This window comes from Emys orbicularis, chromosome 9, assembly GCF_028017835.1.
Source record: "Emys orbicularis isolate rEmyOrb1 chromosome 9, rEmyOrb1.hap1, whole genome shotgun sequence".
Lineage (NCBI taxonomy): Eukaryota > Metazoa > Chordata > Testudines > Emydidae > Emys > Emys orbicularis.
In genome coordinates, this window is record NC_088691.1 from 103,993,536 (window position 1) to 104,007,550 (window position 14,015).

The window sequence follows — 14,015 nt, forward strand, 5'->3', positions numbered from 1 at the left end:
GGAAGTCTCCTCAGCTGTAGCCATGAGGGTTCGGAATCATTCATGGGCCAGGCTGTAAGGTGCATGGCACTTGTTCAAATCCCTAAGGAAAAGTCCCAGAAAGTTTCTAAAAGGGATGCAATCGCTAGTTGCTGTCTTTCAGATGAGATACAGAACCATGTTCCTGGACCTTTTAAGATCTTGTCGCAATAGTGGGACTGTTTTCAGTGTGAATTACAATTTAAGGACTATTTGATTGCATTCCGTCCATGTGGGATGGCCACCATCTTGGCCAACAGCAGAAGCATGAGTCTCTACAGCTTTAGCTAAACTGCCAGGCTCTGTAGCTGAGACTGTAATAGACTCTCCTCCTCTGAACAGGTCTTGTAGACAGCCTTATGTCTGACAGGGACAGAGCCCTTGACTTCAGTCTCTAGAATTAATTACCAGTCCCCTCTTTCTCCCCAAACTCCACATATTGCAATGTAAGCTGCCTGGACTTGGCCAGGGCTCAGGGCTGCAAGTTTACGGGATTCACAATTCACAGATGTTAGGAACTATCAGGCTGAGTGTGGGTGGAGACTGTCAAGTTTTAAATAGCTTCTCTGCCACCCTGGCACAGACAGCAAAGAAAATGTTTCCACATGACACGCTTCCAACCAAAATTTCCTACGAGGAAAAATAAAAAGCCCAGTTCTCTGCCTCGGAAGAGGGCTCCTGGCTTTGGCTCGTGAGGTTGGCATTTGCGCTGACATCAGCACCTTGCAGGTGCATTGTGGGTAGGTGAGTTGAGGGTCAGCTTTCCCCCCCCCCCCTTCTGCTTGAAGATGCAATCCTGTTGGTGGATAGATACGTGGACGCTATTTTTTCCTGCTGGAATCCATTTTAATTTAGCTCCTGATTCATATTTCATTCATTCTCCAAAACCACAAAACCGGGATAGGTTTACAGCACGCACTATTTGAGTGAGACACAGAGGGGGTGAAGCAGTGGCAACAGAGCAGGTTGTTTCCCTGGTACGTTTCCTGGTGGTGAAAAATAAAAGCTTGTTTTGTTTTTCTTGATGGGGTTCAACCTGCTTTTTATCTTTTCCCTTATCAAGGTTAATTTCCTCCTGTGGACTTGACTTTGCTGTTGTTTCCAGCTGCTTGTAACAGCCTGGATTTATTCTTTAATTCCTTCCTGGGAACGTTTTTTTTAAATATCCAAGTATATTGCAACTCTGTGTGGGAGAGTTATAAGAATTATAAAAACATACTGGGATTTTAAAAATTCCTTCTTTAAAAAAGGAAAAGAATCCTAGAGAAAAATTGAAAATTTGGTTTCATTTTTCTTTTGGTGGGGTAAAGGAGCAAGAGTTCAGAGTTAAATTTAATTGAGGAATTTCCCTGGGTTTTTGGTCGTTCAGCTTTTGAAACCGTGACCACAACGGACAGTTTAACTGCAGAGAGAGACTGACATGAAAATTCCCCTAGGCAACTCTGTAAACATGTTAGCCCCAGAGGTGGCCATGAAAGCACTCAGAGCAAGATCAGATTCAGTGCAGACGCAGCACCCAGCGCAGGAAACTCTGGCCATTTGGAGGCAAAGTTGACCAGCGAGTACAACGGTTTGCAAAATCCCAGAGCTGCCAAAATTAAACTCTGAGGTCACCATGGAAGGCAACCAATGGCCAGCGAGATCAGAAGTTCAGAGATGCCCGAGATGAGTTTTCGACAACAAGTGTGGCCGATGTGCACCCAAGATTATTAAGGATGTAGAGAGGAGGGGGAAATATCTCTGCAGAAGATGCCCAGCTGGTAAGGAGTGACTGTGATGCTCAGGTCACTTGATGAATCCCATTGGCCAAGCCCCTGGAAGACCCCACCCATTTGCAAGTGTAAAATAAGTCTCTAAAGTTCTATCTCTTGTATCACTTGACCTTATTGCATTTAGCCTGCTGGCTTTATATATATTTATTTGTTTTGTTTTGTTTATCCCTGAAAAGGGATCGGAGGAAATGAATTTTGAACCTGCACCATACACCACCTTGCAATATTACCCTGATCCCTGCATGCAGCGGTGAGTTGGAGTGTGACATAAGTTTCTCCTATCGCAGATTTGATCCGAGTGCCTTGTGTAATTATTATCTTTTCTGCTAGCATGCAGTGGCAGCTGGGCTGCATGGGGGAAAAATGTGCCACTCGCTTCATGCTCGGTGAAGCTGATTATTATTTTTGGCTTTCTAACTGGTTATTGTTTAATTATAGGCATCCGTTTAAAATATCTCCCTTTTCCCCTTTGGCTACAGAAAAGATATCTGATAAATAATGTGAAAGCCAACAATATTTTTGCCTTGCGCTTGGGGTTAGACTATTACTGTGCTTTGAGAAGTGTCAAAAGTCCTTTAATTGTATATAGATTTATTTTTTAAATGAAAAGGCTCCTGGACAGAACATAAGCATTAGTAGAATACCTCAAGTTCTGGGTATTTAAAAGACGAATCAAGTACGTTGTGGAGAAGATCCAAACTGTAGAAGTTTTTTGCTATCTTTCTGAGATAGTCATTTCCAAAGAATATTTGTGTGCGCTGCTTAATAGTGAACATTGTGGCTTAACAACAACTCTTATTTTTAGTGTTGTTAAGCTGTTTTATAGCTTTCCAGATGATAAAAAAAGCATGTCACAGAATGGGGTCTCAGTGCATCAGATTGTTTGTTTCTTCTAACAGGCGCTTGCTATATTTAAACATGCAAATGACATGCAGACGGTATTTTTCCAGTCATAAAGCAAGGAGAGGTGAAGTCCTTTCATTGTGATCTCTTGTGGAGACACTCCTTGAAGGATAGCTTCTGTCTGGATTATGAGAGCCTGTTGGCCAGATACTCCAGGGTTAACTCATCCTTCAGCGCTTTGCCTAATGAAGGCTGCTTATGTTGCAGGGCTGTCTGTTTAAGTAAGTGCTTGGTTACTGTCACATAACCCAGGGGATTATAGAAGCTTTGTGATCTCTTTTTCATTAACAAGATTTGCCATAATGTTTTTCTCTTCCCCTACTCCACTCTGATACGTACCCAGGGCTTGCCCCATGTGATGAGCCCTGTGGGCAGTGTGGAAAACTGGCAGGGGGAGAGAGAGAGCCTGAGGTTTGGGGGAAGGAGGAGGGCTGGTGGTGAGAAATAGCAAGCACTCCTTGGCTGCGCTGCCTTCGTTGGGGAATGTGGAACATAGCAGGAGGGTATTGGTTTCCCCTGTGAAACCTTCCACAACAGAAGTTGTATTGCTCTTGAGACAAACTCCGCCAAATTCTGATCTCCATGAAATCTGTGCAATCCAACTGACCTCAATGAGGGTGTGCTTGGTGCGAAAGAAATACAGTGAGAGTACTTACACGGGGAGAAGATTTCTGAAGATCGCAAAGAGCTCTTTAATCTATCAGACAAAGGCAGAAGGAGATCCAGTGTCTGGAAGGCAAGGCTGACCCAATTCAGAGTAGAAACCAGGAGCAAATATTTAAAAGTGAGGGTAATTAATCTCTGGAACAACTTGCCTACGGATGTGGTGAATTCTCCATCACTCAAAATCTTGAAATCGAGAATGGACATCTTTCTAAGATGTATGCTGTAGTTCAAGCAGAAATTCAGGGCTTCACTGAGTGAAGTTCTCTGGCTTGTGTATCCAGGAGGTCAGTCTGTCATAACGGCCCCTTCTGGCCTTAAAAATCTCTTTAAAAGCAAATCCTTGGTCTATAGCTTGTGGCCCAAGCTTTGTGCCTTATGGTCACACTGAATGTTTGCAGATACGTGTATAAATAGTGTGGGAGGAGGGTGCAGGGTGATTTGGGACTGGTAATGTGATATCAGGTCCACAGCTCAAGTCCAGCCCAGGTGAGTAATGCCCACAGGTCGTAACCATCTCATGGCTGTTTGCATGGAATGAGAGGTGAGCTCGGTCCAGTTCCGAGTCTGCATTATAAAAGCCACCCCTACCATTGGCCTCTGTGTTGACAGGCTCAGCAGAGAAGCCAAGGTCTACATCTTTTTCCTTCTCGTTCCTCCACGAGGGGCAAGGCATGTTGACTGAATGCAGAGTGGGCACACTTATCTTGCTACTGCCTGAGCTGTGCTGATCCTGTGGGTAAGAGGACGTAACAGGATCTTTCATAGTGAAGCTGTCTGGGATTTTTCCAGTGGACGTTTTCTGTTGGAAAATGCTGCTTATGAAATTGAAATGTTTCCCGGGAAGTAGCTGTTATTAAATGTTTCATTTGGATAAGGTCAAAGTGCTTCTTTTTGACCTTTATAGGAGGATGATATTATTTATATAATACACAGTAGAAAATCAGAATGAGAAAGTTGGAAGGAAGCATTTTAACTGCATTGAAATGAGACGATGCTTCAATATCGTTGTTTTGATATTTCCTAAATGAAATCCTGGGGAACTTTCATTCTGATTTGTGACGAAGGGAAATTTCAAAATGTCAGAATTTCCCCCTGAATGGAAGTTCCAAGTTACAACTAGCTCTACTTCATGAACCCCCCCCACCCCTTTTTTAATAAACATATTTAGTGCGAAGTATGCAAATCCTGCTGCAATTAGAGCCGTTTCTCACTTTGATTTAGGGCATTTTCTTAAACACGACCTCCTTGTTCCTGTGTGGTGGGGCGATTGTGGCACAGGTTGGTGAGGGGACATGTCAAAGGTCATACAGTCAGTGGCAGAGCCTGGAATAGACCCACAAGTCCTCTGATTGCCCAGTACAGCACTGGCTCTCCTAGACCACTCGGCTTCCTGTCCTACCTTCCTGACGCTCTTGCAAATACCCATCTCACAACACTTCTGAGGCCATTTACCACTTGCTAAATGCAGCAGGTGAAACCGAGAACACTCGTGGGTCACAATAGCAGAGATGAGCTGGGCTAGCTGCAGCATATGGACCTCCCTTGATGAGCAGAATATATTGCTATGAGCACTTCAGTGCTCCGTGACCTGAGCTCATGGCCTGGATAAAGAAATGGACCATTCGACTGGACTATTCCCTGTGCAATAGTGAAGACGTCCAAGGTAGAGCGTGTAAGTGGGTTGCAAAAGGAGCAGTTAGCAGAAGAGGAATGTGGCTAAATTGTTTCATGTTTTCCCTCGAAAGGATAAGATCCCAATGGCTGGTTAACGTCAAAACCAATTAATTCAAACAATAAAATAAAAGCAAGGGTTCTATTTTTGTTATATTCCAAGAGAAGGTCTATAAAGAGTCTCTAAAGGTAGTTCAGCTCTCTGACCCAGATCCAAGGTACTTAACCACATGCATAACTTTAAGCACATGATTAGTCTCAGTGAACTATCTACTCATTGTAGTCAGTGGAACTACTTGTCCATAAAATTACATGTATTCTTAAGTACCTTCCTGGATCAGGACCTTAGATATACTAGTAACAGGTACTACAGAAAACCTACAATAGTTGTGAGTCATCAAATAATCTACTTCTCTAAAATAGATGGGGGTTCCACCTTTCAAGAAGTGTCTGCCTAGCTGCAGTTGAAAGCTACTAATGTAAAACCAGGAAGGCACTGTAATTATGATCAAAGTCCCAACGCTTGGAGCTATATAATTAGTCCTTCTCTCCAAGCCACTTTTTTCAGCTTAAGTCTAGCTGGGGGAGTGATGTTTACAGATAAGTCACTCATGTTTTTGGAAATGACGGTCATTAGACTGTACTTTACCTAGAAACTCTGCTCCCTTTGGATTATGTTTTTCTTTGTAAGAGACGCACCTGTTAGGAGAAACAGATTAACATCCTGCCTGTCCTCACATCTGGCTCCCTCTTTGCTCATGTGAGTGCAAAATCTGTTGTCTCAAAGTTTCTGATTGCTGGCGTTTCGTAGGTATATACTGGGGCAAACTCACCCTTGGTGTAATTCCATTAACATGAATGGACTCACCTACAAACTGCTCTTTTCTTCTTTAATTTTAGGCCATATAAATCATACTGCTGATTGGCTTAGAGCCCACCCTTCTAAAACTCTCACTAATTGCTTGGGCTTGCGAAACAGTCCTTGAATCTCATTGATAACTTCTAACCCCTGTTGAGTCTATGTCAAAAATATGGTTTCTTAGGTTTGGTCACAGTCTTTTTTGACCAAAAGACAGTTAAATCTTGAAGTTTTTTTTAAAAAGAGGTTAATGGAAAAATCTCCTCCCAAAAATTTGTTAGGGTGCATGGGAGAATGAGGAGGAAGAGTTTTAATAGCTTCTTTTAAATGAGTGACCATGACTTAGGTTCATGGATTTCAATTACTGGAGAGATGTGGTCTCAGCACAGGCCTGGTAACCAAAACTCCTGAGTTTCTTAGATTCATAGACGGGTCTGTTGTGATCATCTAGAACACAGTCCGGAGAACATCCCAAAATAATTCCTAGGGCAGAGCTTTTAGAAAAACATCCAAACTTTAAATTGAGCTGGGATACAGAATCCACCACGACCCTTGGCAAATTGTTCCAATGGTTAATTACTCTCACTGTCAAAAATGTGCACCTTTTTTCCAGTCGGAGTTTGTCTAGCTTCAACTTCCATCCATTGACTCATGTTATACTTTTCTCTGCTGGACCGAAGAGCCCATTATTAAATATTTGTGCCCCATGTAGGTGCTTATAGACTGTGATCAAGTCACCCATTAACCTTCTCTTTGTTAAGCTAAATAGATTGAGCTCCTTGAGTCTGTCCCTATAAGGCAGGTTTTCTAATCCTTTAATCATTCTCATGGCTCTTCTCTGAACCTTCTGCAATTTATCAACATCCTTCTTGAATTGTGGGCATCAGAACTGGACACTGTGTTCCAGCAACTTTTGCGCCAGTGACAAATACAGAGGTGAAATAACCTCTCTGCTCCTACCTGAGTTTATGCATCCAAGGATGGCATTAGCTCTTTTGGCCACAGCGTCACACAGGGATCTCATGTTCAGCTGATTATCCACCACGACCCCCAAATCTTGTACAGAGTCACTGTCTCCCAGGATAGAGTCCTGTAAGCATGGCCTACATTCTTTGTTCCCAGATGTACAGATTTACATTTAGCCATATTAAAACGCATATTGTTTGCCTGCCCCAGTTTATCAAGAAATCCAGATCACTCCGAATCAGTGACCTGTCCTCTTCATTATTTACCATGCCCCCAATTTTTGTGTCATCTGCAAACTTTATTTAATTCTAATCTTTACGTCATGTGTGTACGTGGGCAAGTAGCTTAACTTCTTTGCTGTAGCTCCCTCACGCGTGGAATAAGAAAACAATGTTCCTATATTTGTTTGCCAAATAGAATTGTTGTGAAAGTTAATGCTTATAAGGTACTTTGCAGGTGAAAAGCCCTATATGTAAATGCTCATTATTATTCACCTGGGGTAATAAAACAGAGATTTCCGTGTTTGTGCAGGAAGGAGGCCCATTTGGATCCAAAATGCAGGCCCCACCTTGTAATCAGGGACAGCCGAGAGTTATGCACAGCACAGAGATGTGTGCTGTGTCCCTTGTCCAGTTGTGAATCAAAAGGAAAGTTATTCATTCAGTGGACCCATAGTCAGGGCCAGCCCTAGACCAAATGATGTCCCAGGCGAGAAGCGTCTTCAGTGCCCCTCCCCTCAATTTGTTAAACTTTTGAATATCTTATTTTGTATTGCATTTGTAGCCTGTTTCATGACTTTGAGGCACAATTTGCATGAATGATTTATCCTTGTCATATGAGACGATAAATTTGCTAACAACAAAAACAGCACTCCGAGCCCGGTGCCCCGCAAGCCCGGCACCCCAGGCGGTCGCCTGGGTCGCCTGCCCCTAAATCTGGCCCTGCATGTAGTAATTCTGGCACAAGTCGCTCATATTTCTATTTAAGACAAGTTGGGTGATATGATGATGAACTGTTGTCAGAATAATATTTAAATATAGTATCTGAAAACAAAGTCAATACCTCACTCTGGCAGACAGGGCTAATCTGGTTCCACAGTTTTCTTGCTTGTAGACAGTTGTACTCCTTACTGCTCACCTTAGCATAAATACTACTATGCCAGGGCAGAACAATCATCTAACCAGTCTGGTATCCTGCTTGTGGCAGTGGCCAAAACTTGCTGCTTGAACTGAAAGCACCAAACCCAAATGAAGAAAACCATGTGGCTTGTTATTAATGTATATCTGACAGCGCCTGCTAGGCACTAGGTGCTTTCCAAGCACGTAAGGAGGACGGTGCCTGCTCCTGATGACTAGGGTGATCAGACGTCCTGATATTAGAGGCTTTGTCTTATATATGCGACTGTATCCCTCCCACACCCGAAAAAAAGTGTCCTGATTTTTCACACTTGCTATGTGGTCACCCTACTGCTTAAGCCCCTGGCCAAAACTGCTAGTGACTTCAATCAGAGCTGGACTGAGCTTGCTCCACAGAGGTGAGGGGTGCAGGAGAGCTGGTTTTCCTGATCCTTCCCTCCTACCCCTCCATGGGAATTGCTTGAGTCTGAAGTCTTATGAGCCCTTGTCGTTTGTATTCTAGCCAGTGTAACTGTGGGGGCTGTTCTCCTTGGTAGAAGTCTTGAATGGCTGGTCAAACATTCCCAGGGCACATCACCCACCACTGCAGCCAGATTTGCATGAGAGTTCATTCTTGGTGTGTTACACTCAGGTGAAAATTTGGCCATAGGTGTCACAACAGGAGTTGCTGGGTGAAAACTTTTGAAATCAGGTCCTAACTCTTTTTAGATCCTTATACCAGTAAATTATTTGCCTTGATAATACCCTGTAGCAGAGAGTTCCACAGGTTAACTGTACACCGCATAAAGAATCCAGCGAAACCTGTTTCAGTTGGCCACTCTAAGACCCGATAAAAATCAGTGTGTTAGCTGAGATGACCTAACAAAGGGGGAACACAAATGAGTGACAGGACAACTTTAGGCTCCTGATGTCGATGTTTTCTTGTATAGGTTTCACTATTGTTTTTTAAATGTTGAAGTCAGTTCATTGAGTTACCCCCTTCTTCCTGTATTGTGAAAGTGCAACAGAACATAAGATAGGTCTTCTCTGTACCAGACATTATTGCTAGCCTTGCTTCTCTTGAGAAGAATAAATCTTTAAATAATCTTGATCCTTTTTAATTTCTCTGTTTATAGAAACCCCGCTCTCTCTTCCTGTCCACCCACCCTGGTTTGGTGTTGCCCTTTTCTGGACCTCTTCTCTCTATGTTAAGGAGACATTTTTGTGTGGCGGATACCACATACTTTTCACAGTCATTGCCAAAGTGCTTCAAGTTTTGGCCTTAAAACCTTGCACAAACTGCCCAGAATGTAGTAAGAAGGTGCCAGTCTGCTTGGAGATCTCTTTTGTGTTCCGAAAGGTATTAAAGTGGAACTGAATTGTCTGTTGTCTCTGTTTTTTCTGGTTCTAAAAGGGGATGGATGGAGAATTTATAAAGTCTTCGGGGTGGTCCTTTTTGCTCTGGGGAGAGAATCCTTGATTCACGGGCTCCTCCCCCACCTTTCCACCTCCAGCAAGGCTGAAAAAATTAATGAATCAGACACTCAATGGCTCATCTATTTAGATGTGCTCATGAAGTTCATGGTAAATGCCATGAATATAATCCCTCATTTATGTAAGGGGGGAGGGATAGCTCAGTGCTTTGAGCATTGGCCTTTGTATTTGTAGGATGACCACTGTGTGCAGTTTGGAGCAAGGTGGGGAATCCACACAATTCCTGTTCTGTAAACATTTCTATTCGTATTAGGTTTTACAGCAGTTCTTCTCCTGGCCCCCCACCCACATCTTCTCTGTGTTCAATGTTATATATGTATTCTTGGAAATACCCTCTCAGTCCCTTCAGAACAGTGCAGGCCAGATTTACAAATGTATTTAGGCACCGAAAGAGGCGAATGGGCACCTGGTGCCATTTACAAAAGTGCCAATGTCACTTAGGTGCCTTACTCCCATTGGAAGCCAATGAGAGTTAGGTGCCTAACTCGCTTAACAGTTTTGTAAATCCTACTAGGCTTCTATCTGCATTTTTAAGTGCCTAAATACCTCTCTACGTCTGGTCCCGTGCGCTCAGAATTTTAACAGGGGCTGCTGGAGCCTGCACCGCTGCTACAATGGGGATCCCGAAAGGGAGTCTTTCCTTTAAGATGTGGCTCTTCAGGCTAGAAGAAATACGAGACATGGCCCAAATTACTGCCTGAATTCGCCAAAGCCAGGAGAAGAAAGCTGGGCCTGTAACATATCATAGAAGAAAACCAGCAGGTGTGTGACCTTGGACTCAGACTAAAATACCAGCACAAAATGAACCTGGCTTTCCAGGGAAATAGAACATAGATGGGCCAAGTCACTTCAGAACATACTCAGGTGTAACGATGCCACACGAGGCAGGGTGTAGAATGACTGGCTCGTGTGTGGGTCTGCATGCTGCTTGCTTAGAAAGTGCCCGATGCTGCCTCTCTTACTGTGTGTTAGGAGTACCTTACTCTGCAAGTATTAGTGGGCAGTACTTGTGGAGGAAGGTACTCCACACCCTGGGGCAGAATTCAGCCCAGATTGATTGCCGGCACGGCACCAAATACTGGCTTGACTTCCTCCTTCCTGACTGACAATGATAGCTGGTCAACGCTTTTCCCATTTAGATTTTTTTTTTTTAATGAATTCGTTTGTTTAAATTAAAATGGCGATAGAAAAAGCCCCTGAAAAATTTGGATGCAAATGAAAATATTTTTAATGTACCAATTATAATAATTGCAACTGTTTTGGGGTGTTCTTTATCAGCTATAGTACACATCAACAAATTTGAAAAATGAGGAAGAAAAACATTCATTTCCCCCCCAGCTCCAGTGATAAAGGGTTGTTAATACTCATCTTTTTTTCTGTTTACATCATTTACTTATATAACTTCATGTATATTCTAAATACCTGATGGTATCACTGGCCTTCTTGCTATGACTTATAACAGACTCTAGCTCCTTGCATAGAGACGTAGGGCTCCTCTGTTATTAGGTGCTTGACCCTCGCACGTGGTGCTATATAACTATTGCTGATTCATGGTTAGTAGGTGGATTCGGTTAGGTCCCTCTGCATATGAGGAGCAGCTGCCTGTAGGGAAAAACCCTGAACTAAATTGCAAGTGTTTAAATATTCTCATTTTAGACAGCAAAATAAGAATACTTGAATATTTAAAAAAACAAAACAACCCTTCTCTGGGGGAAGGCTCCATCAGCCATGGGGATACAGCAATAGATGCCCTGGCACTAGCCACAAGCACGTTGAAGAACTGCACAAAATAGAAGTTGGCAACATGTAGCTGATCTGAACATCACACGTTTGAAATGCTCAGCTGTGTGTCATAGATCCTAGACAGCTAATGGCGATTCTCCTGTAGTGTAGGAAGCATGCTCCTGTGCTTTTGGAGCAGAAGGATCTGGGTCCCATCCCTGCTGAGTGGTGCGTAGCTTAGTGACCACCAGGAAGTCTTAGTTGCAGTATTGCCAGCCATAAGCATTCCCAAATCATGAGTCAAGCACTTAAGTCATGGGATCAGTTTATAAATCATAAGATTAAAAAAAAATGTGGTGTTCTTTGTATTTGCCTTTTAACTTTTGAGCCTTTTGGGTTCACTTTTGCAAGCTTTTCTCCAGCACCATGAGGCAAGAAACTAACTTTTTTTAAAATCAAAGCTGAGATTCTGGTGTATTCACATGATCCCAGGAGCTGGTGCTTTAAGAAAAGCACCAAATATCATGAAACTCACCATAAAATTGTGAGAGTTGGCAATACTACAGGTGTCTATGAGTTCATTGTGATAGAGGGGTCCAGACCTACAAACACATACTACCAGGCATAGGTGCAGCGGTGAAGGAATTGGAAGCACTTCAGGTAGCATATAGCAGTACACTGACAGAGTTTGTAGCAGGTAGCTTGCTAATTAGCTCTTGAAAACCCTCCTGCTTTTACTCCTCTTTTATATTTTTGTCCTTCAGGAGCCCTCACCAAATGTAACAGAACATCTTATTTTCTGTTGTCATCTACCAACTAATGGGAATAATTTTATTTTGGTTGGTTTGTTTTTATCCTCCAAAGCACATTGGATTTCAGCTCATTGGGGTGGGGAGGGAAGTCAGCTAAGCGGAAGAAGCCAGCTCCCCTGCACAGAATAAAATGACAAGAAACAGAATCGAGACCTTGCATGTACCATCTGCTTTGCTGGTGTTTGTTTTGCATTTTAATAATGATACACAGGGAGGCAGGAAGCTATGTTTTACAACTTCCCTCTTCTACTGAGAGATGGGAATTTTCAGCATTATAATGATTTTTTTATAGCAATTCAGTGTGACCAGGCAAATGTGAGAGAGGCAGTTAAATAAACCTTCTGAACAATTTACGGAGCCAGGAATTTGTGTTACAAAAACCATGGCTACGTTCTGAAAAGCAGGTGCCTATGGGAACCAAAGTCCTACCTGGCTCAGCTTACAATGTCAGAAAGCTGTGAGCAGGGGACGGTATAAGCTGTATATGTGATGTTCTGTGTCTGGGGACTCTGTCCCTCTCTCCTAAGATTATATGTAGGAGGCCAAATGCCCTGAGTCCATATATAATGTGACAGTGCCAAGAACCAAATGTAGCCAGCATGATTTCACCTGCCATGCTTCCTTCATGGCGTGGGTCCCCTCTTTATACTAGGGCATGATGTCATCTTGCCAGCCTGTCACTCTGGCCTTCTCATTGCCACTGAATTTAGAGAATGTCTGTCTTGCGTGACCTGGGATGATAACAACTCAGCACCTGCTGTCCAATGTGCTCCAGTGTCTCGTGTCCTCACCAGCGTACAATCTGCAGAACTTCAAGCACTCGTATAAACACAGCCTGAGATTTGCTTCAGAAAGGGTCTAGTCGCGGCGGGGGAATTACTGTAAAAACGTTCCACACTGGGTGGAATGTATAAGTCACCTAGGGCAGTGGTTCTCCACGACCGGTCCGTGGACCGGCGCCAGGCCCTGAGATCTCCCGGACACAGTTTAGGAAGGCAGCAACCCGGTCCCTGGTATCAAAAAGGTTGAGAAACACTTGCGTAGGGAGTGTCTCCTTCGAAAAACAGGGAAGAAGCTGCCTGCAGATAATCCACTCTGGGTTTTGTACTGAGCTCAGTGTTGGCTGGGACAGGACCTGGGGGAATACACTGCAGGAGCAATCCGTTAAGCCCACACTGTTTCCCTGACAAGTGGCGTTCCCATCACCTGGGTCAGAAGAGAGTGCTAAGGTATACAACAGGATACGGTGGCAGAAAGGAGCTTTGTGGCTATAGCTCAGTGTCTGAATTGTTTCCCTTCAGGCTTTTGGATGAGTTTATTGCTTGTGAAAGGGCCTGACCAGAGGGACCTGGAGGCTGATCTTACTTGGCCAATGCACCGGTACATAGGCAGTAGCAGTATAAGCGTCTCCCACGGGGACCTGCCAATGTGCAACACAGCCTCCTTGGCCTCCAGAGGAAACATGAGCTGAGGCTGTGACTTGGGTGACCAAACAGCAAGTGTGAAAAATCGAGCTAGGTAATAGGAGCCTATATAAGAAAAAGACCCAAAAATCGGGATTGTCCCTATGAAATCGGGACATCCGGTCACCCTAGCTGTGACTGAACACATGTAGGTCAGGCACTAGGTGTAGTCCTCTGCATTAACCAGTGCAAAGTATTCTGCAGGCCAGCTCAGCTTGGTCTTGACCCTACAAACACTTACACAACTAAGTGCTCAGTTTTATGCACTCTGAGTAGTTCCAGGGATTTCAGTGTCTGGGTATGCTTTTGCAGGACCAGGTCACGAGTTGTAAGTAACTGCAAAAAGTAAGAGGGGTGGGGCTTGGGCCTGGGTGTGGGCATGGAATGGGCTACACTCTGGATAGGGCATGTGAAATACTTTGGGAATTTCCTTCAAAAGATTCCATAGCAATGTCCAATTTTTAACAGTGCAGTGATTCCAGCAGAGCTTGTCTGTATAGATCAGTGGTTCTCAACCAGGGTACGCGTACCCCTGGGGGTGCACAGAGGTCTTC

At 43.7% G+C, this 14,015-nt stretch overlaps 1 protein-coding gene across 1 annotated transcript in view; it reads left to right on the forward strand.

Moving 5' to 3' along the window:
- Window positions 1-1,978: 1,978 nt before the first annotated feature.
- TP63 (tumor protein p63) overlaps window positions 1,979-14,015 on the forward strand; it is a 133,582-nt gene continuing 121,545 nt past the window's right edge. Inside the window, exon 1 of the mRNA XM_065411310.1 lies at window positions 1,979-2,040. Within this exon, the coding sequence (XP_065267382.1) occupies window positions 1,979-2,040 (62 nt within the window). The remainder of the gene's footprint in view (window positions 2,041-14,015) is intronic.